The following is a 21731-nucleotide window of genomic DNA, read 5'->3' on the forward strand; positions in this document are numbered from 1 at the left end:
TCGGTGCAGCTCGGGCTTTCTCATGATGCTTCCTGTGTGTATCAGCACTCACTCACATTGGGGCACGTGTAAATTAAGTAAAACCAGGTCTGGTTTTCGATCATGGATTGTAGCGCAGAAAGCTCACGCTTAAAAAATGGAAAGAGTTTTAGTTCACGATTATCTAGAAATTAAAAAATCTACAGAACCTGCAGACACGCCTCCAAAGCTCAGTCTGAGAAGCTGGTTGATGATTTCCTGAAGTGATCAAACCCATTCAGTGGTGTAGAGGTCTGGACTCTGGGGTGGTCAGTCCATCGTTCAGCTTCTTTGTTTGATGTGTCCGTCTCCTTTTCTCAGTGAGGTTCTTCTTGATCCGCTACACGTCCTTTCAGACCCACAACACTGAGTGGTCTTCTCACAGTGGAAGGATGGACAGAAACACCTGTGGATGTTTTCAGATCTGAAGCAGCTTGATCTTCTCCTCTCTCTCAGAGATCAAAGCTTTCAGTGCTGTTTATCTGATGGAGGCAGGTTTGGTGTCCACCAGCTCTTCCAGGTGGTTGTTAGGAGCCCCATTTTCTCTGGAGCATTTGAACTCCTTCCTGTTTTTTTTTTTTTTTTTGTTCCTTTGACTTTCTCCATGTGGACTATCTTAAATATCTAATCTCTTCAGAAATATCTCCCGACAGTTTAACCCTCTAAGGTGTGCATTATAATGCCAGCTGCTATAAACTTTGTGTAACTTTTTTGTCAAATAGACAATCTAAATGTGATTTAAATACATTTTCAAGAATTCTTTTTTGAGGACACTTTAGGGTGCGTTAACTTAAAGTAACAGTACCATAATGGTAAGAAATGAAAAAAGTAAGTCGTTGTTTAAAAATGTAATAACGTTTATTACAATATTCATGGAAAATATTCAGTCGGCTCACCAGTTTAAAATCTATGCCATTTGAAACTGAGAAACTTTCAAAATGAAATCTTTCATAAGTTTGTCTGAACGTTACCCTCAGGCAACACTGTGGTACCACTGTGGAGCAGCCAATATGACAATACCATTATATGACGTCTAGGTTGAATTTTAGAGATAAATCAAAAATGATGATGATGATGACTGCTTTCAAACAGTTGGTTAACCTAAATACAGAAAACCAAAAAATGTGAATGTTGGGAGTTTATAAAAGCATAGTGTTGCTTTAAGGCAACATTTGCATTTTAACATTTGTCCACTACTTAATGAAGTCAAAAATCCAATAAAGTACATTAGACAATTGAAATTAAACTTTGCTCAACTATTATTGTGAATCCAGTTATTATCAGATTGTAAATTGACCCGAAAGGAGGTTTTCTGGCCAGTTTCAAAGGGGGGAGATGGTGGAGCTGAACCTTTGGCGAAGAATACAAAACATTACTTCCAGAGAGTCACGTGACAAATTCCAAGACTGCTATTGGTTTCCTTAGTGCTCTGCCTCTTTTGTAAAGTATTGCATCATAATTAAGGAAGTATTATATGAGTATAAAAGGCCAAATATGGGTATGTTGCCTGGAGGCAACACTGTACTATCGAAGGTTAAATAAATGATGGGTGGTCTCTGACTTTCGCACAGTCTGGTAGGGGAAACAAGGAGGGAAACAAGTATAGTAGCTAATCAGAGTGAGTGTTTTTTCTGCAAATCACCGCAGGAACATAAATTGGACCTAATTACTCATTAAAACAACAGATCATGAATGGGCTGAACCTCTTGTCCTGACCTTGCTGTGAAATCAGAGAAAAACAAGGCTGACCTGACAGTGCTCCAGGCTTTATGAAGTGCTTTTCATAAAAGCTCGGTGTTTTAAACTGACAACGAAACTTTCTTTTTGGCTCCTGAGGCTAAGATTGGACTCTTATTATGTATAGGTACTTGTATGTTGCACCATTGAGCAGAAAGGAAAGACAAGAGCCCTTCATTTCTGCTCGAAAATGTCCTTTAAAGTTGAACATGACAGAAAAGCCACTTGACTAACATCCGAACAAGCTAAAATCACCTACAGCCATAATATTCCAGTCTAGACCCTACCTGAACCCACCACTCGGCAGATGAGCAAACAGTGAACACGTAAACACATTTCACACTAACAAACGACAGCAGCTTCTTTTAACTGAGGGTGCGCACCTCCCGTGAGCCTCTTCTCATGGCCATTTTGCAGGCATGCTTGCAAGCTCCAAAGGCAGCACAGCCAGTGGCAGAACTGCACAAAATATAATGCAAATAGGACATTATTGCTACATATGGGTGCTTACATATATAATACATACGGAACATCTTATTACATATTGCTGTGTCGCCAAGATGGTAACTTTACAGGAGAAGGTAAAACCTACTCTACTTTTAATGTAAGTCAATGGAACCAGACATTTTTCAAGGTTATTTTCATGTAAAAAAACTGAAAAATGTAAGAAATGGTGATGTCAGATGTCAGCCTAATATATATATATATATATATATATATATATATATATATATATATATAGACACCTTCACAGCCACCACAGAGACTCGTTAATATCATCAATTACATCATGAGCTCAATTTACTGAGCACTGATTGGTCAAACTAGGAGCTGCTTTTTAACTACATATAATACTGGGCTTCCTCGAGGAGAGGCTTGGAGATGGGTCAACACACACACCAACATCCAGAACATCACTATTTATTATATATATGATTATATGTATATGTATATATAATCATTATTAATGTATATTCTATAAATTTAGTTAATTTTAACACTTTTCTCAGCAAATAAACAAAAACTACATACTACACATACTGTATAAATAGATTTTTAAAGTGTGTCTTTGGTGCCTACGACTTTGGCACAATACTATATGAAAGGCATATGGATACATTATTACATATAGATACGCACATATATATATATAATACATTTGAGCATATTACATACAGATACGTATATATGTATAATACATATGGACATATCATTATTACATGTGGCTGGCGTGTGTGTTGAGTGGAGGTCACACAGAGTTTCAGATCTAATTGGAAAAGAATTGTAAAGTGGAGGAAGTTGCCTGAATGTCATCTCCATGGTTTCCTGGAAGGCATGTGTGATATGGTGTCTCACTTCACCCCTGAGAGCAGAAGCGAAAAAGTCATTTGGGTTGTACAGAATTTGCCCTTCAGACTCTATAAGCTAACAGCTGCAGTGAAAATGAATGATAATTAGTCTGGTGTGTAAAGACGTGGAGCAGAACTGTTCATTTAGCTCCACTGCAGAGGGAGTTAGAGGGAATTCACAGGACAGAGTCATAAGTGAGGCTGAACGTGCTTATTCACATATACACGCTCGGCTGAAGACCGATTACAGCTGGAATACCTGGGCTGCTTCCGGGGAGTGATGACTGAGGAGCATTAATGTTTTAACCCAGAGTAAATCTGCAGTGTGTAGTTTTACAGTCTGACTGTAATAATTGTGGAGTGATTTTAATCCAGTATGAATCTGCAGCGTGTAGTTTTACAGTCTGACTGTAATAATTGTGGAGTGATTTTAATCCAGTATGAATCTGCAGTGTGTAGTTTTACAGTCTGACTGTAATAATTGTGGAGTGATTTTAATCCAGTATGAATCTGCAGTGTGTAGTTTTACAGTCTGACTGTAATAATTGTGGAGTGATTTTAATCCATTATGAATCTGCAGTGTGTGTAGTTTTACAGTCTGACTGTAATAATTGTGGAGTGATTTAATCCAGTATGAATCTGCAGTGTGTGTAGTTTTACAGTCTGACTGTAATAATTGTGGAGTGATTTTAATCCAGTATGAATCTGCAGTGTGTAGTTTTACAGTCTGACTGTAATAATTGTGGAGTGATTTTAATCCAGTATGAATCTGCAGTGTGTAGTTTTACAGTCTGACTGTAATAATTGTGGAGTGATTTTAATCCAGTATGAATCTGCAGCGTGTAGTTTTACAGTCTGACTGTAATAATTGTGGAGTGATTTTAATCCAGTATGAATCTGCAGCGTGTAGTTTTACAGTCTGACTGTAATAATTGTGGAGTGATTTTAATCCAGTATGAATCTGCAGCGTGTAGTTTTACAGTCTGACTGTAATAATTGTGGAGTGATTTTAATCCAGTATGAATCTGCAGTGTGTAGTTTTACAGTCTGACTGTAATAATTGTGGAGTGATTTTAATCCAGTATGAATCTGCAGTGTGTGTAGTTTTACAGTCTGACTGTAATAATTGTGGAGTGATTTTAATCCAGTATGAATCTGCAGTGTGTAGTTTTACAGTCTGACTGTAATAATTGTGGAGTGATTTAATCCAGTATGAATCTGCAGCGTGTAGTTTTACAGTCTGACTGTAATAATTGTGGAGTGATTTTAATCCAGTATGAATCTGCAGTGTGTAGTTTTACAGTCTGACTGTAATAATTGTGGAGTGATTTTAATCCATTATGAATCTGCAGTGTGTGTAGTTTTACAGTCTGACTGTAATAATTGTGGAGTGATTTAATCCAGTATGAATCTGCAGCGTGTAGTTTTACAGTCTGACTGTAATAATTGTGGAGTGATTTTAATCCAGTATGAATCTGCAGTGTGTAGTTTTACAGTCTGACTGTAATAATTGTGGAGTGATTTTAATCCAGTATGAATCTGCAGTGCGTGTAGTTTTACAGTCTGACTGTAATAATTGTGGAGTGATTTTAATCCAGTATGAATCTGCAGTGTGTAGTTTTATAGTCTGACTGTAATAATTGTGGAGCGATTTTAATCCAGTATGAATCTGCAGTGTGTAGTTTTACAGTCTGACGGTAATAATTGTGGAGTGATTTTAATCCAGTATGAATCTGCAGCGTGTAGTTTTACAGTCTGATGGTAATAATTGTGGAGTGATTTTAATCCAGTATGAATCTACAGTGTGTAGTTTTACAGTCTGACTGTAATAATTGTGGAGTGATTTTAATCCAGTATGAATCTGCAGCGTGTAGTTTTACAGTCTGACGGTAATAATTGTGGAGTGATTTTAATCCAGTATGAATCTGCAGTGTGTAGTTTTACAGTCTGACTGTAATAATTGTGGAGTGATTTTAATCCAGTATGAATCTGCAGCGTGTAGTTTTACAGTCTGACTGTAATAATTGTGGAGTGATTTTAATCCAGTATGAATCTGCAGTGTGTAGTTTTACAGTCTGACTGTAATAATTGTGGAGTGATTTTAATCCAGCATGAATCTGCAGTGTGTAGTTTTACAGTCTGACGGTAATAATTGTGGAGTGATTTTAATCCAGTATGAATCTGCAGTGTGTAGTTTTACAGTCTGACTGTAATAATTGTGGAGTGATTTTAATCCAGTATGAATCTGCAGTGTGTAGTTTTACAGTCTGACTGTAATAATTGTGGAGTGATTTTAATCCAGTATGAATCTGCAGTGTGTAGTTTTACAGTCTGACTGTAATAATTGTGGAGTGATTTTAATCCAGTATGAATCTGCAGTGTGTAGTTTTACAGTCTGACGGTAATAATTGTGGAGTGATTTTAATCCAGTATGAATCTGCAGTGTGTAGTTTTACAGTCTGACTGTAATAATTGTGGAGTGATTTTAATCCAGTATGAATCTGCAGTGTGTAGTTTTATAGTCTGACTGTAATAATTGTGGAGTGATTTTAATCCAGTATGAATCTGCAGTGTGTGTAGTTTTATAGTCTGACTGTAATAATTGTGGAGTGATTTTAATCCAGTATGAATCTGCAGTGTGTAGTTTTACAGTCTGACTGTAATAATTGTGGAGAGATTTTAATCCAGTATGAATCTGCAGTGTGTAGTTTTACAGTCTGACTGTAATATTTGTGGAGTGATTTTAATCCAGTATGAATCTGCAGTGTGTAGTTTTACAGTCTGACTGTAATAATTGTGGAGTGATTTTAATCCAGTATGAATCTGCAGTGTGTAGTTTTACAGTCTGACTGTAATAATTGTGGAGTGATTTTAATCCAGTATGAATCTGCAGTGTGTAGTTTTACAGTCTGACTGTATTTCTATTTTTATTTGTAACAATATAAAACAATTTCTTTACATTTTACAGTTGGACATTTAAAGATGATTTTAATGTCCTTTTCTAGACACCATTTGAATCATGATGTTGCAAGCAAACCCCCGTTTGACCGGCAGCATCTTTTCAGGACAGGAGAAAACATTTCCAGCCCCAACTTGTGTTCAGACATTTTTCCGACTGCAGCTCCAAATGCCTGCAGGTCTTATCAGGCCTGACCTGTCAAACCGAAGGCAGAACGCTGTTGTGTAACTTCAGCTGTATTCATGCTGCCAATTCCTGCCTTCTAACATTAAGTTGGATTTCTACACCTTCAGGTTTACTTTTCAGATACATGTGAGTTTTTTGGCTTTGGCTTTTCTCCGTCTGTCGATGGTTTGGATGAATCTGAGTTTTCTGAATTGCCTTTAACCATTTAAATGTCCAGGACCCACCTTTACTACACCCTTCTATAAAGAATAGCTCAGCTTCAGTTTTCAGCTCACACTGAAGTCGCTGTAGTTACTGAATAATAAGCCTTAGTATGTCCTAAACCTGGAATTTTAAGGGTTTAATATAAAAATAATCATGATTTCTCTGTAAGTTTCCAACAACTTGCTGTATTAAAGAGTCATTAGACTTGTCGACAGTATTAGTGACCGTCCTAAATTGGGAATAAAGCCAAAAGTCATGATTATACGCACTAGCGGAACAAATCAGAGCCGGGCCGGGGGCGGGGCCCTTTATACCCTTTATTATTTAATAAAGCTCATCATAACATCGTTTTACAACATACACATGCCCGCAACAGCAGGGCTTAGAATCTTTGCTGATCGGCGATCCACTTGAAAATGTGCGTGTCCTAAAGTTAAATGTCAGAGTGAAAATGAAGCCGGTCCTGCAGAACAACATCTTATTCAGTATTTTACACCAGTACATCACTAAAGTCAGTCGGTCTTGTAAAGTTTTTAGAAACCGTGACTCAGTCCTGACCGTGGCACCCTTTAAAAGCCCCGTGTAAGACTTGAATGATGGGTGGTGTGAGGTGGGCTGTGCCTTTGGACGTATACCATGCATATCTGGATACAATCAGGAGAGCGCCTGCCTTCTCCAGCTCTCTTCGGACGTGATAGAGGCCCGGCTACTTCAAATCTTATCCTCTCTCCCATCCGGGCCCCCTCTAGGCCCGGGCCGGGGGCGTGTCGTCCTCCCAGCCCTCCCCTGAAGCCCCGCCCCTGATTATACACCCTCATTGTGACGTCAACACTCAGCCGTTTGGCCCTTTGGACCGGAAGAGTGTCGCGATGTGCTTTTAGCCGAATCTTTGACATGTGACAAGAGTCCAGTGATGAGGACGCCGGTCAGGGAGCTAAATGTAGGGGATGTTATACGAGAGACGTCGGTAATTAGCTGAGCGGCTAACCGACTTAGCTTTAGCACACTTTTCACTTGCCTTTCCGTGGAATCCAGCGTATCGCTCAACGTGGGGGTGTATTCCAGTGAAAAGGCGAGGAGGTCGTGGCTGCCTGCTGTGTGATAGCCGTTGTGTGCTAGCAAAACACTGGCACAACAAGCTAGCCTACTTAGCATTAGCACAAGCGTAATCCTGTTGGCGCTGGACTTGCGTTGGATGGAACACAGCCTTCATCCTCAAACATTTGCATGTGTGATTAGACATCGTCGCAGCTGGCAACCGTAGGATAAAGAGCGCCATGCTAACAACATCTTCACAGTTTTTCTTATTTATGTTGAAGAAAATCCAGACTCCAAGCCTTTGATGATCTCACGGCAGGAGTCGAGCGCTGGGGAAGCTGCCAGGTAGCAGTGTAAAGTCATGTTGTGAGTGAAAAACCTTTGGCTGCTTGACAAGCTAACCTACTTAGCATTAGCGCAAACATATTCCACTTGGCACCGGACTCGCCTCGGATGAAACCGAGCCAACGTAATTGAACACGTGTCCCGGGCCTTAAAAAGCCGTTAGGCAGCATGTAAAGTAATTATAACAGATTAATGAGGAGCGCTAGCAGCAGAAATGAGTGGCAGGCTAACCCACTTAGCCTCAGCGTATTAGAGCGGACTAGACCAGGCTGCTGACTGATGGTCCTGGTCTTCACTCGTCTGTTGTGCTCGTCCCACAGTTACTCCCAGGAGAATCTGGACAGGATGTACAGCTGGGCTCAGGCCCCCGGGGTGGACCCCCAGCGGCCCGGTTCCGCCCCGCTGTATGGGCGGTTCTGCTACAGCATACACACCCTGCCAGCGGTCCGAGAACGGATCGGCCCGTTCGACTCCCGCCGGGACCTCACCAAACTGACCTACACGCTCCCCAGCGCCCAGACGCAGGACTGCGGGCCTCTGGATCCAGGGTGTGTGTTCACGGGCCTGGCGGAACTGGCCAAGAGAACCGACCAGAGCAGAACCGGAGACGAGCACCAAGGAACCGAGAGTTCTGCTGAGAACAACCTGAAAGAGAGCGAGACAGGAAGTGAGGTCGTCTCTGAGAGTCAGACTCTCAGTCAGGATCAGGTGAGGAGCAAATCAGACGTTTGTCTGAAGGATTCAGTATTCAGTACTGATCATCATGAGAAGGACTGAAATGAACAGATGAGTGAATGAATGAACAGATGAGTTAGTTATTAATTGAATTAAACACAGTGAGTCGGTCATTTACTGGTTAATTTGTTAAAAATGAAATAAAACATTTTAAAATAATAAAAAAAAAATACATTGATGAACTAATTGGATTAATTAATTAAATAATTCTTATATTATAACATTTTTATAATTATAGTTAATTATGAAATTAATGAATGTTTGGACAATGAGTGAAAGGCTAAATTTGATAATGAACAAATGAATGAGTGAATGAACAATGAATGAATGAAAACACCAATCGGTCAGTCTTTCAAGCAGGTTGACTGATTCAGAAAAGAACGCATGAATAAATGAACTGAACCATGAAGTCAATTTTTCCATAAACTATGGATTCATTATTGGCTGAGTAATGGTCTAATTTGCATATGTGCAGGTCTTGTTATGCCTCATTATTCTGCTGTTTTTTTTTTTAATAGACTGTCTAAACTTAATTTAACTTTTTTCTTTTTTTTTTAAGGTCTCTGTACTGTCAGCACTGCTTTCTGTCACCAGGGACTTTTACATTAAGTTGCTTTAGGGCAGCTATTACAGTCATTTCATTGTACTATTTAAAGCTAATAACATACTTACACAATTAATGCTGTATCAGCAAATCTCCTGACGCACACAGTAAATGTGCTGACGTCTCTTTCGGAGACAGTCTAGAACTCTGTAGTGAGTGAAGTGACAGAAGACAGGCCCCACACGTGGGTTTGAGTGGTCTTCTGCTTCATGGCTGAGCTTGATGCACCTATATGATTCAGTTTCACAGTAATAGCACTTACAGTTGTCTAGGGCAGCTCTCGCAGGACAGACATTTCACAGGCTAGCGTAAACGGTTGACAGCTCAACTCCTCTGTGATTAGAACTACTCTTTCTCTTTCTTACAGCTCATATATTTCTCGAGAGGAAACTGGAGCTTCTTTCCACCTTCCACTTTCTTGAATTAGTTTGCTGCTCATTGATTTATCCATAGTTCCCCCACAGCACTGCCCAGCTGAAGGTGCTGAAGGTTTGGATATGAGGGCTATAATTGTGGATTCTATCATAGCAGCATAAGGCTTGTTGCAGCTGGACCTCAGCCTGGAAAATGCACTTTTGACAGCCTTAATAAAATGTCAGCATGCTTTTCTTATGGCGGGTGATGACCGTGACCAAGGCTTAATGTCTCTCTTCCTCTTTTTTCCTGCCTTTTCTCTCTCTTTCTCTCTCTCTGTCCAGTCTCTGGCCTCTGACCAGGCTCCGGTGGTTCAGAGCTCCAGTCAGAGCGACTCCAGCAGTTCTGCTGGTCACTCGGCCGGATCGCTGACTCACCACCCGTCCACCGCACACACCTCCTCCACCTCCACTATTGTGTCCACCGTTGCCACGGATGACACGCCCTCCACGCACACGCCCACAGAGGCTCCCATCAACACCAGCCAAACCTCGGCACCATTCAGAACAATGGAAGGGACCCTGCTGAGAGGCAGCGGAGTGATACCTTTAGCCGGAACTACTTGTTTATACCCCAAAGCGGGCGATTTGGTGGGCGTGTACGCTCTAGCAGGGCGGGACTTCACTCAGCGGGTGGTCATGCCTTTCCCTGGCCCTGGCGGGGCGGGGCTGTACATGGGTAGGTGGGGCCTAGGCAGGCGAGATGGGCAGGGGCCTGGGCCCGGAAGGGGCGGGGCTAACCCTCTAACCCACAGGATGGGCGACTTCCTGCAGCACCGCCTGGCCCAGGTGACTTTCGACCCCATGCAGCCGCCGTACGACTCGCTGCAGACGTACGGCCTGGAGGGGGCGGGATCACAGGCCACCTCCCTCAGCTCCCTGGAGAGCGAGGGCGAGCGAGGGATGGAGGTGGAGGAGATAAAGGAGTGGGGGCCCAAGTTTCACAAGCTGCTGGAGATCTTCAGAGAGAGGGAAACGGAGGAGGAGAAAAAAGAGGAAAAGGAAGAGAAGGAAGAGAAGGAGGAAAAGAAGCACACCGAGGAGGAGACCATGGAGGAGAAGATGCAAGAAGACACTAAAGACGAAGCCGAGCCATAGAGAGAGGCAGGAAGGAGTGGGACGGAGGGAATAAAGGATGAATTCTCGTCAGAGAACAGCGAGATAAAGGCGGAAAGAGAGAGAGCGAGACGCTCTACGGAATGTATACTGGCAGAAGTGGTGATGATTCCTGCTGTGGTAATTCAGAAGCAATTATTATTAGAATTTAATATATAATAGCATAATAAAACTGTTGGAAAGGAGCTCCAGAAGACGCAGGCGGAGAGAATCTTTAGCGATTCTGCATAAAGACGAATTCCACTGACTTTTTCAGTTCAATTTCTGCATAATTGATATCTAAGCAAAGTCTTTCGGAGTGGTTCAGTGAGGAATGCGGCGTTCTGGGAAAACTAGAGTCAGTGGTGGCGATAGGAACCAGACGTCCGCCTCTAAAAGCTCCTTCACAGAGAGTTCCTGCATGGAATGGAATGTGATGAACTCGCTGCCTGATGACTGAGGCACTGATTCTGGATGGATTTGGGAAAAGCTTTTAGGCCTGAGACAAATATCAGGAAAACTAGTCCCTTACTCTTTCAGAGGAATCGCTAATTTACATATGAAGAGTCTGAAGAGTCGTGGCGACGCCTGGTTCCTATCACCACCACTGTAAAGACATCTGAATGATTTCACACCAAACCCACTCTGCATCACTCTGTTTACATCTCGTTCATTCAATTATGCAGTCTTTTTAAATCTTTCGCCGGAGTTTCCTGTCAGTTTCTCACACAAGCACAGGCGTAGCACACAAACATTCTCACCGAGCTCCACGAGAGGTGCGGGAGCTGTCGCTCTCCACAATCTCCCATTACATTTGCATAAATAATTCACTCGTGCACTCCCAGCCAAAGTTACGAAACATCTCATATCTGAAATATTGATTTTAGGCCCTGCGAGCTGCATTGTTTGAAAAATAGGCCTCATAAAAAATGCACTGTCCCCGGCGTATGAATATTGATGTTTATGTATTAATAAAAAAAAAAAAAGCTTCTCCCGCTTAAAGGAGCAGAAACCCAATTAGGTTCAAATGGTTTGGCTGAGAGTAGGAATAATACTGCAGCGCTGCTTTTACAAGGTCACGTCAGCCTCCCGCACCGACTCTTTTTAGCCCGCATGACTTCTTAAGCTCTTCCCGACGTCTTTTGTCCTCGCTTGTGAGTCCCAGAGCTTTACCTGATCTAGCTGAGCACACTGTCGATCCGCCGTCTGCCCTCGTTTAGGCTCGCCCGAAGCCCTCCACCCTCCAGCCTCCACCCTGCGCCTGGAAACGGAACCATCCTGAATCTCATGACTTCCCTGAAGTGCCACCCTTTTAGCCTGGCGCTCACCAAATGAGCAAACGGTTCCACGATGACCCGTTAAGCCGTTTCTGAACTGGACAAAGGTGCATCTTATTCTTAACGACAAAGCAATTCAGCAAAATGATCACATTTACGCAATTTACACTCCGATCTAGTCGATCAGTCAAGACTGATCTGCTGTCTGATGTCCAAGCTGTGCTTCTATACTTTAGGCCTGGAGCTGCATGGCTAATGTACTTAACACTGGAAATCAATAGTCACCCAAAATCTTTTCCATGAACACATCCCTAAAACTTCTATCAACCTGCTCAACAACAGAAATTCTGCAATTCTAGCATCAGTATCCTTGTGTGGTGAGCATGCACATGAATTTCACCACGGGGAAGGGTGTTGTTAGGCACGACGCGAAGCGAAATGCCCAAAGCTCCTGCTAGAGGAGAGTTTCCAACTGAAGACAGCTTGAGCTCAAATAAACAAGCCTTACTCACCGTCGCCCTCTAAAGGTGCTGTAGCGCCTGTTATTAGTTAGATCTTTCATTTTCATAACACCCACGATCATCGTTCTTTGCGTTCTTCTGTTACGTGTAGTTCAGCCTCGTGCTGAGCCAAATGAAATCCCTTCTTTACAACAGTGTGGGCAGATGACCGATGGACTACACTCGGTGTAAGGTTATTCCTTCTAGCTCTCCTTTAAGTGACTATAAAGCGGAATCACATCTCAAGGGTGTTGGAAATTCTTTAATTTCCACACCTCATCGCAAATATTACGACCATCTGAACTGCAGCTCGCGGGGACTGGCCGGTGTAGAAAAGATGACCACAGAAGCAGCTCGCTCTGCAGGCTAACCGGACTGACGAGGATCTGGTCGCTAGTTGAGATTCAGGATGGTTTTGTCCAGGCTGCCCCGCCCTGTCACACACTATGCAACTCAAACCCCCAAAAGAGTGGGTTCCTCGAGTGAAAACGCCCGTTTGAGTTTCTCCTCCGTCTCCCCTTTAAGCTACAGATGAAAATAGATGTCATTGATTTCCTGTGTATATATGTAAATATCACTGTATTGGTGAAGAGATGATTATGATCCGAGTTTGTTATTGGTTATTTGTCTATATGTGACTGTAGAGTTTAGATTTATTATGGAGGCTTTTTCACTGATTCTGGCATGAGGGCTTAGTTCCCCCATTCTGCTGGGGTTTCTTTTGTTTTTGTTTTTGTTTTGTTTTTTTGGTGTACAATAAACAGGAAACTGTGACCTGCAGCACATTCTTCAGGACTCCTGAGCCGTTTCTTTCTCATAGCATGTTCAGGCCAATTCAATTTAAACTGAGCTAAACTGGAGTTTCCTTTGGAGCCACAGTGGAAATAAATAATGGGATTCGGTGCTGTGCTGCATTTTCTCCCAGAATATCACGGTTTAAATTATGAAATAAATCTAGTCGATGAGTCAGAGCAGCCGAGTAAGAAGAAGAACACAGCCAGACTGAGCGTTTTAGTTAAGCGTGTGTTGTTATTATTATGCCGCACTTAGAGGCCTTAATACCTTCGTTTCACTGTTATGTAATTATGTCATAACTACATCATGAAATTTACATATTATTTACAATTTGCATCAACAAGCTCAAGTTTGCGCTTTCCAAGTTTTTCTTTCTTTTGACATTCAGTCAGTACACAAATGTACAAAGACCAATTGAGAAACACCTCTATGATAACTGTGGGATTATTATTCAAGCCTATTTCCAAAAAAGTTGGGACGCAAGTTGGGATGTAAACCATATTTTTAAAGGAAACTACTACAAAGAAAAAAAAATTACATGACCGTTTTGAATTTGATGCTGACACCATGTTCCAAAAAAGTTGGGGGCATGTTGACCACAGTGTAAGCATTTGGGAACTGAGGTAGTTTTGAAAGTGAGATATCTTCCCATACAGGTTTTCAGCTGCTCAACAGGTCAGGATTTCTTTTGTTGTACTTTTCATTTAATAATGCACCAAGTGTTCTCAGTGGTGACAGGTTTGGACTGCAGGCAGGTCAGTTCAGCACCCGGATTCTTCTTCTGTAAAGCCATGCTATTGTGATGGATTCAGTATGTGGTTTAAAATTGTCTTGCTGAAATAATCAAGGCCTTGCCTGAAAAAGACGTCGTCTGGAAGGCAGCATATGTTGCCAAAAAGTCTATATCATTCGGCATTTATGGTGCCTTCACAGGTGTGCACATCACCCATGCCATGTGCACTAATGCCCCCTAAACCATCATGAATACTGGCTTTAGAACTGAGCACTGATAACAAGCTGAGTGGTCAACATGTTGTTGGCATCAAATTCAAGATTGGCAAATATTACAAAATGTGTCAATTTTGACATTTGATATGATTTTGCATGAGGTTGAAAATCTGAAATCTGTTGAGACTTCTTATGTTCACAATCAGCTATCTAGAACTTCTAGAAGGCCTACTTCAGTGTTTTTGCATGCAACATTCATCCCCCTTGTAAATCAAAACCCGACTGGTTGATTCCTGTTTCAGTTTCTAATGATCTTGTCTGTTATTATGGTGTTCTGATTATGTAACACTTGTTTTGGATAGTCCACTTTAGATGCTTTGTAGATACTTAATTTACTTTCAAGTTACATTAAACTAAATATCTAAGATTAAGATTAGGTTTTGGGTTGAGGTTAAGATTAGGATTAGGATTAGGGCCTGGGTGAGGATTAGGATTAGAGCCATGGTTAGGTTTTGGGCTGAGGTTAAGCTGTGACTTCTAAGGGCTAAACAAGGTTGAAGGAAACCGAACGAGTACATCATGACCAGTCCAGTAAACCAGAGTGGTAACACTATATAATCATTCCACGATAAGGCAAGGAGGTGATTATGGAGCAGTGCATGCTGGGAAATCAAGCCTATGACTATAATTAGGTCTGTTTATCTGGAGGGAAAATGACAAGAGAAAGCACTATTAAGCATGTATTATTATTATTATCATCATCATCATCATGTAATTACAGTCAGCACCACACCCTTTCTTCATATCTGACAGATCTGAGGGCTGGTCAGTGCGGTCTGTTCTGAATCTGAGCCTGTGCTGATGACCTGAAGGTAAATAAAGCTGCTGAAAGCAACAAGCCTGCCAGCCGAGCAGCTATCAGACCATCCAGAGCAGGTTGCTAGGTGACATGAAGAGGCGAAGCTGCCTAATTACCACTAATCTCCACATTTTCTTTCCGAGCAGCGCACACTCGCACAAAATGAAGCAGCACCAGCACCATATAAGATGGTAACTTCACACACGTTAAAGGCCCAGAACATGAAGTATTAGTGTCTAGAACTAAAATGTTCTCTACTACTGATGTTTATGTGAAGTTGCTTTATTTAATTCAGGCAAGTTGTCAACATTTCACTGTATAATCCGATCACAATTGACCAAATATAGACGTTTAATTGACTATCGAGAACCAGCAAGTGTCTGCTGAGATTTTACATGTGATAATAATAATGATAATAATAATAATAAAGCTCTGTTTATGTGGCGCTTCATGGTTTACGCAGGAACATAAGGACAACATCAGAAAGATAAAAGCACTGTTATAAATGAACAATAACAGCAATAAAAGCAGAAGACAATGGGCCTTAATGCAAATGCAAGGCTAAATCTATATGTTGTAATTGGACTAACACCACCTATTGAGCTGTAATGCTATTCAAGGATTCTTGATTTTTCATGGACTGAGTTGGAAGAGATCCTAAACCGGGGTCGGCAGCATGCGGCTCTTTTACTGCCCTGTTGTGGCTCCACAGCTGAATCAGATCAGTAGGTAATAATAAAATAATCCTCCTCTACAGTAAAATAAAGCTCTGCTGATCCTTCAACACAGTTTAACAGTAAATGGTCTTAAACGCTGGAGTTAATGTAGAACTGCTGATTCACCCTTTAACCCTGAAGATCAGCGCAGACGGCTGGTCACCATAGCAACACAGACAACAGTCTCACCCAGCTAGTAGCTATGAAATGGTAAAGAGAGAGATTTAAGATGAACATCAATAATTTGGAGACGAATGGACTTAATAGTGTTTATAATCACTCCAGCTGGTTTCCTGATACGTTTAATCTGAAAGAAGAAACTGAGAAACGCATAAAAAGTCATGAAGTTGAAGTCAGATTCTTGTTTGAATTCTCCCGTTCCACCTTAAATGGTGAAGCAGTTACATTCTTTTGCCTCCGGCACCATTTAAGGTGGAATGGGAAAATTCAAACAAGAAGCTGGCGAATGAGAAGCGACTTCAGCCTCGTAAGAAGCTGATCGTTGAGAGACATTTCACAAGAAACTGTTCTACTTTGAGAGAAAGTTTCCTGCTGGAGATGCGAGAACAGCAGCTGTAGCTGGTTTAAAGCTTAAAGCGGAGCAAAGAAAGTCTGTGTTTTCATATATGTTGTTTTTTAGCCTTTACTAGCACATCAGCACATACTGAGACATACTTACAGCCAGGATGGTAAAATGGAGTTACCGAATCCTGACTTAGGGGTTCACAGTAAGGCTGCTTCAGCTGAGTAAAGTGGTCAAGGTGGGAAACCAGCCCACGGCAGGTGGGGATGGGATAAAGCATGCATGAAGAGAAATCTTGCAAATTATTGAACAGCAGAAATGAATTAGAACCATCACTAAATCATATATAAACAGCATAAAATGGTAACAGTAAAAGCGTTAAAATGAATGCAGTCAGACAGACGGTGATGGCAGCACCTTCGGTCTGACGGCCACAGCTGCCCAGCAAAACACTAAAAATAACCGTTTGCCTTTACTGGGAATAAATAGCATTTGGTGAAGTTCCTTCGCTTTGATGACCATGACTGCTGGGCTATTTCAACAGAGGATAACTGTGGATAGACTGTGTCAGATTTTGGATGTCACTTTGCCTTGACGGAACTGCGGGCGGGAGCAGGACTAAACATTTTGTTGCCAGCTGAAAAGACAGACGTCTAGTTTAAAGCTTTAAACACTTCAGCAAAACCTTCTAGGTCAATACAAACTGAAGGGATATTGATGATTATAAAGTAGTGAATTGATTTTCAAACAAGTTTGAGGCCAAAATCTTCTCAAAACTACCAGAAAACAGCGTCTCAGTCATCAGGCAGCGCATCCACAACCATTTCTTGTAATAACTCTGTGAGGGAGCTTTTAGAGGCGGACGTCTGGCTCCTATCACCACCATTGTGAACTCTAGAACCGAGCGCTTCACACCAAACCGCTCTGAACGACTCTGTTTACATCTCAACCAGGAGTAGAGAAAAATGGAAAGGCTGGAATTCCTCCTCATTTTGGAGCATGTGTATTGGTTCATTCATCACCATATGTCCACCGAATGGGAAGGGCAGCTGGCGTTTACAGTTGGTCTGAAAAATAACTGGAGTGAGTTTATGCAGCGATTAAATGTGAAGTGATGCTTTGGCTGTTCTACCACGTCTATTTTGAGGATGCACTAAAATTGTGCCTTTCAACTAAGAGGGAAAGCATGTGATGTTTATCCTGGAGCGAGAGAGCGCGAGAGAGAGCGGGCGAGAGAGAGAGAGAGAGACTGAATCACGCACTCCTCCAGGCACTGCGGCCTCTGACAGCATCACACATCAGAAACCCTTCCTGGCAGCTTTAACTGGAGGAGAAACAGAGCATCACTGATTACAATCAACATCTCAACATTTTAAATCATGATATTTGAGATTTTGGTCTCAGATGATGAGTAAACAGAAGCCAGAGGTACCCTTTCATTACTGAATGCAGTCCAAACAGCTATTATGTACAAGTGACACAGAAGGAAATGTCCAGTTAGTGCTTTATTAAGCCTTTAAGTAGCCAGTGTGTGGTAACCAACTGGCTTATTACTACATTATTACGCACTATCTGAGGCGTACTAAGCCTTTTCTAAGTATTACAAATGTTTTATACATTAGTTTGACTCTTAAAAGCAAATTATGGATAATTAGTGATCAATTTCTGGCTTGATTAGGCTTAATCAGAGGACGTGTGCTGCACAATGCTTTGCACAATTACTGCTGAATAATATGGTAATTACAGCCAGTCGAGCGTGAAGTACTGTTTGTAAAGTCTTAATAAGTTCATTATAAGGGAACAATGAAGAACTGGTACTTAATGTTTTGAGGACATTAAATAAATGAGGGGGGGGGGTCTCTGACTTTTGCACAGTGATTGTGTATCACAGTTGCAGGGTGTATGCTGTTCATATCCTGCACTGATTACTGTTTATTTGCTGAATTTAATTCATTGGGGGGAAAAAAGCATTAATTGAGAGTGTTTACATGTTGTTAATAATCCGATTTACAACCAGCCAATAAAGGCACAGAAGAAGATGCGACGTACACTTAAAGAGTCAAACTTCACGCCGCGTCTGATTTTAACATCGAGCCACTTTAGCTGGAAATATGAACATCATCATCTAGAAGATGAATATTTAAATCCTTCGTTCCGTCAGGCATTGGGTTTTCGCTTATTTCCGGTACCACCGTCTGTTTTCGCACATGCTCAGACTGAGGAAAGGGAAAGAAATCAGAGTGAGAGTCACAGCACTGAGAAATCTGATCACTGAGCTGAACTCCAGCCTCTTTAGCAGATTTCTAGATACAAGAAATCAGTTTGCTGTTCACACGACCGTTTAAATAGTCAGATAACTGCAGAAATCTGATTATGATTGGATGATGGAGGCCGTGTAAGCACACTCATTGTGGCCTGTGCTAAAGTTATGGGACATGATTCTATTTCGGCCCAAAGTCTTATAACACACTGCTATAACAAGAATAAATGAGCCCGTTTGCGCTGAACTCCCTGTAGTTGCTGAGTAATAAGCCTTCTTATGTAACAAGCCTGAGATTTTAGGCAGTTAAACTAAGCAAATAAACAGAATTAGTGCTAAAATCTCGTTTCTATGCATTCTCTGTAAACAAGCAACAAAACTCGCAATTTAACCGGGGGTGCCAAAACTTTTGCACACACCCCCGTATCGCCATGTTTACTGGAGAATGTTGCCAAGTAACATTTTCCCCCATTTCCTTCTGTTTTTTGTCAAGCGTTACAGCATTTTTTGCTCTAATGTGACCCGAAATATCGTCTGGTTTTGTCAATTTATGGAAAATGAAACGCAGGAAGCGGCTCTTTCCTCGGCACCGCTGTCAGAGACAGAGTCACTCCCTCCAGAGGGCGGACCGGCGACCCCGCCGCACGGAGAGCCTTCCATTAATATTAGATTCACACCTGAAACGCCATTAGCGGAGGCTGGAGGGAACGGCGCGCTAAAATAAAGCCCAGGGAAAGCCTGTTAGTCCTGAATCAGCTAGCAGGGCTTGGAGGGATTATCAGCGCCATCCCAGACTCCCCTTTTCACATAATGAATGAATCATGTAGCCGAGGAGAAGTGAGGTCGCTAAATAAATGATTAAGCGTAAAATATTTTTAAAAAAAATACAATCTTTCAAATACAGAGGAGCGGAGTTTCGGCCTCAGCCTTGATCAGTGCCTCGCAGGCCCTGCGGCGAAGGCCAGATGGGACCGTAGGCGTCGGCGGGAGTGTCCTTCGTCTCTGCGCTCCGATCCGGAACGCTCCCCAATTTCCTGATCTCAGATATAATAAGTTTAACTCGCTAATGAGGAAAAATATCTGCTTCGTTTTGACTTGCAGCGACTTTTAAATACAGAATCCCAAAACTTCCGAAACTTCAGAGTCCAATTCATGCTAGTTACTCCTTAATAACATCCTAATTAGCCTGTTAGAGCTCAAGCATCGGTGTGTTAAGGGTTTATAAGCGAACCCCTGAACCAAGCATCACTGGCATAAGCTAAGCCTTCTCATCTGTTTCTCATATGGACATAACATTCAGTTCGGGAACGTTTCCGGCTAAAACCTGGTGAAGCCTGATTAGTAGGGTTTGTTTTAAAAGAAACAAGGTAACGCCCTTATAATGAGCTTATAAGACTTCACGACTAACTGGCTGTAATTACTACGTTATTAAGCAGTAACTACACTGTATTAAGCATTACAGACACGTCATCTGATTAACCCTAATCAAGAAGTCAAACTGATGTATAAGGCACTTATAATTTAAAAACGTAATTAAAAATAAAGCTTAATTCACCTTAAACTGCTTAATAATATTGTAATAAGGCACTTAATTACCAAAGACTGCCTTTTTAAGGCTTGGTCCTCACTACACTTTCAGAACATCATTAAAATGATAATTATCTTGGCTACTTCAACTTATATGGTCATAAAGGGGAGTGGCTAAGATGTAAAGTCGTTCAGAGGGTTTGGTGTGAAACGGTCCAGATGTCGTTACAGTGGTGGTGATAGGAACCAGACGTCGCCATGACTACAACACAGATGTAGACACTTTATTTACTATCCAGGACCACCAGAGAACCGACAGGAGTCTTCTGAGATTTATATGGAATGCTGATGATGGAAAACAGTGGAAAATCCCCCCACCGAGCATGATGGGTTTTAAAAGGGGTTTCAGGCTGAAACCTCAAAACAGTCATTAAACAATGTCTCATACAGGGAATCCATAACCATTACATGTCAGGGAGCTTTTGGAGGTGGACGTCTGGTTCCCATCACCACCACTGTGCACGACTCTGAGTCTGAAGCCACTCTGAATGACTTTGTTTACACCTTAATAAATGAATGCATGTTTAATAACAGCCTCAGGTTTATCAGGCACTCCGCAGCCTCTTCAACCGAGGCCTCCTAATGGTGTAGATGCCAGCGTCAACACTTTAATCCTTTTAAAGGCTGATCTGTAATGAGAGAAAAGCACAGATATCATCAAAAGCTCTGAAAGGTTTATCAGCATGGGACGTTTTCACGGCACCTCTGTTAACTGGCATTTCCGAAGAGAACAGACTGCGTCTCCTTAACGACGTCCTCGACCTCCTGACGAAAGACGGTTGGAGGATCACAGGCGAACAAAATGTACTCAAAGCAGTGATGAATTCAAGTTGACGGGTGAAATCGACGGGCTTACCCTGGATTTCTGTTTGCACGTGTATTTGTAGGAAAAGTCAATGCATTTCCAGAGCAAATCCAAAGTGCGTTCGTCTTATCCGACGTTCTTCCGGGACTCACAGCCTCTAGTCTTCTGGAAAGGCTTCAGATAGCTCTTGGAACACTGCTGTGAGGATTTGCTTGCCTTCAGCCACGAGAGGTCACACTGTCAGAAATGGAAGTCAGCTCAACTTAAAATTTACGAGGTGATTTCGCTCCTCCAAATCAAAGTCAGTCAAAAGTTCACCCAACTCTCATTTCAAGTTTCTCAGGTGTACAATATCTCTGAAGAAGTTGTTACTCAGTTCATCTGTTAGCAGAGACTCGTTCTATCACATAAGCCCATCAGGCATTCCCCCTTTTTGCGACCCCAGTTATGGATGACTGTAGCATCACTGGGCTTCAAACTCACAACCTTCTGATGTTGGGCTGAATTCTTAGGCCATTGCAACACACGCAACAGTCTATATCTACTCAGTTTGTGTCCTTAAATGTTGTAGATGTATAAAAGTAATGTAGTGTAATACGGTGCAGTGACCTAAGAATTCAGCCCGTCGTCAGAAGGTTGTGAGTCTGAAGCCCAGCGATCTCACAGCTGTCCACATCTGCCTGGTGTTGAGGTGAAGTCCTGAACCTGGTGTCCCTGTGCAGCACCAACCACCTGCTGCTCAACACGTAAAAGACTGTAGGGGTAGCTGTAGGCTTCA

General features: G+C 41.9%; 1 protein-coding gene across 3 annotated transcripts in view; it reads left to right on the forward strand.

Annotated features, from left to right (window-relative positions):
* Positions 1-11695, forward strand: part of LOC108439955 (cadherin-24) — a 140633-nt gene extending 128938 nt beyond the window's left edge. For all 3 annotated transcript variants that reach the window (XM_037541534.1, XM_037541533.1, XM_017718629.2), the window contains 2 exons: positions 8157-8544; positions 9874-11695. In XM_037541534.1, the coding sequence (XP_037397431.1) occupies positions 8157-8544; positions 9874-10686 (1201 nt within the window). In that variant the 3' untranslated portion in view covers positions 10687-11695. The remainder of the gene's footprint in view (positions 1-8156; positions 8545-9873) is intronic.
* The last annotated feature ends 10036 nt before the right edge of the window (positions 11696-21731 follow it).

This window comes from Pygocentrus nattereri, chromosome 9 (assembly GCF_015220715.1).
Source record: "Pygocentrus nattereri isolate fPygNat1 chromosome 9, fPygNat1.pri, whole genome shotgun sequence".
Taxonomy (NCBI): domain Eukaryota; kingdom Metazoa; phylum Chordata; class Actinopteri; order Characiformes; family Serrasalmidae; genus Pygocentrus; species Pygocentrus nattereri.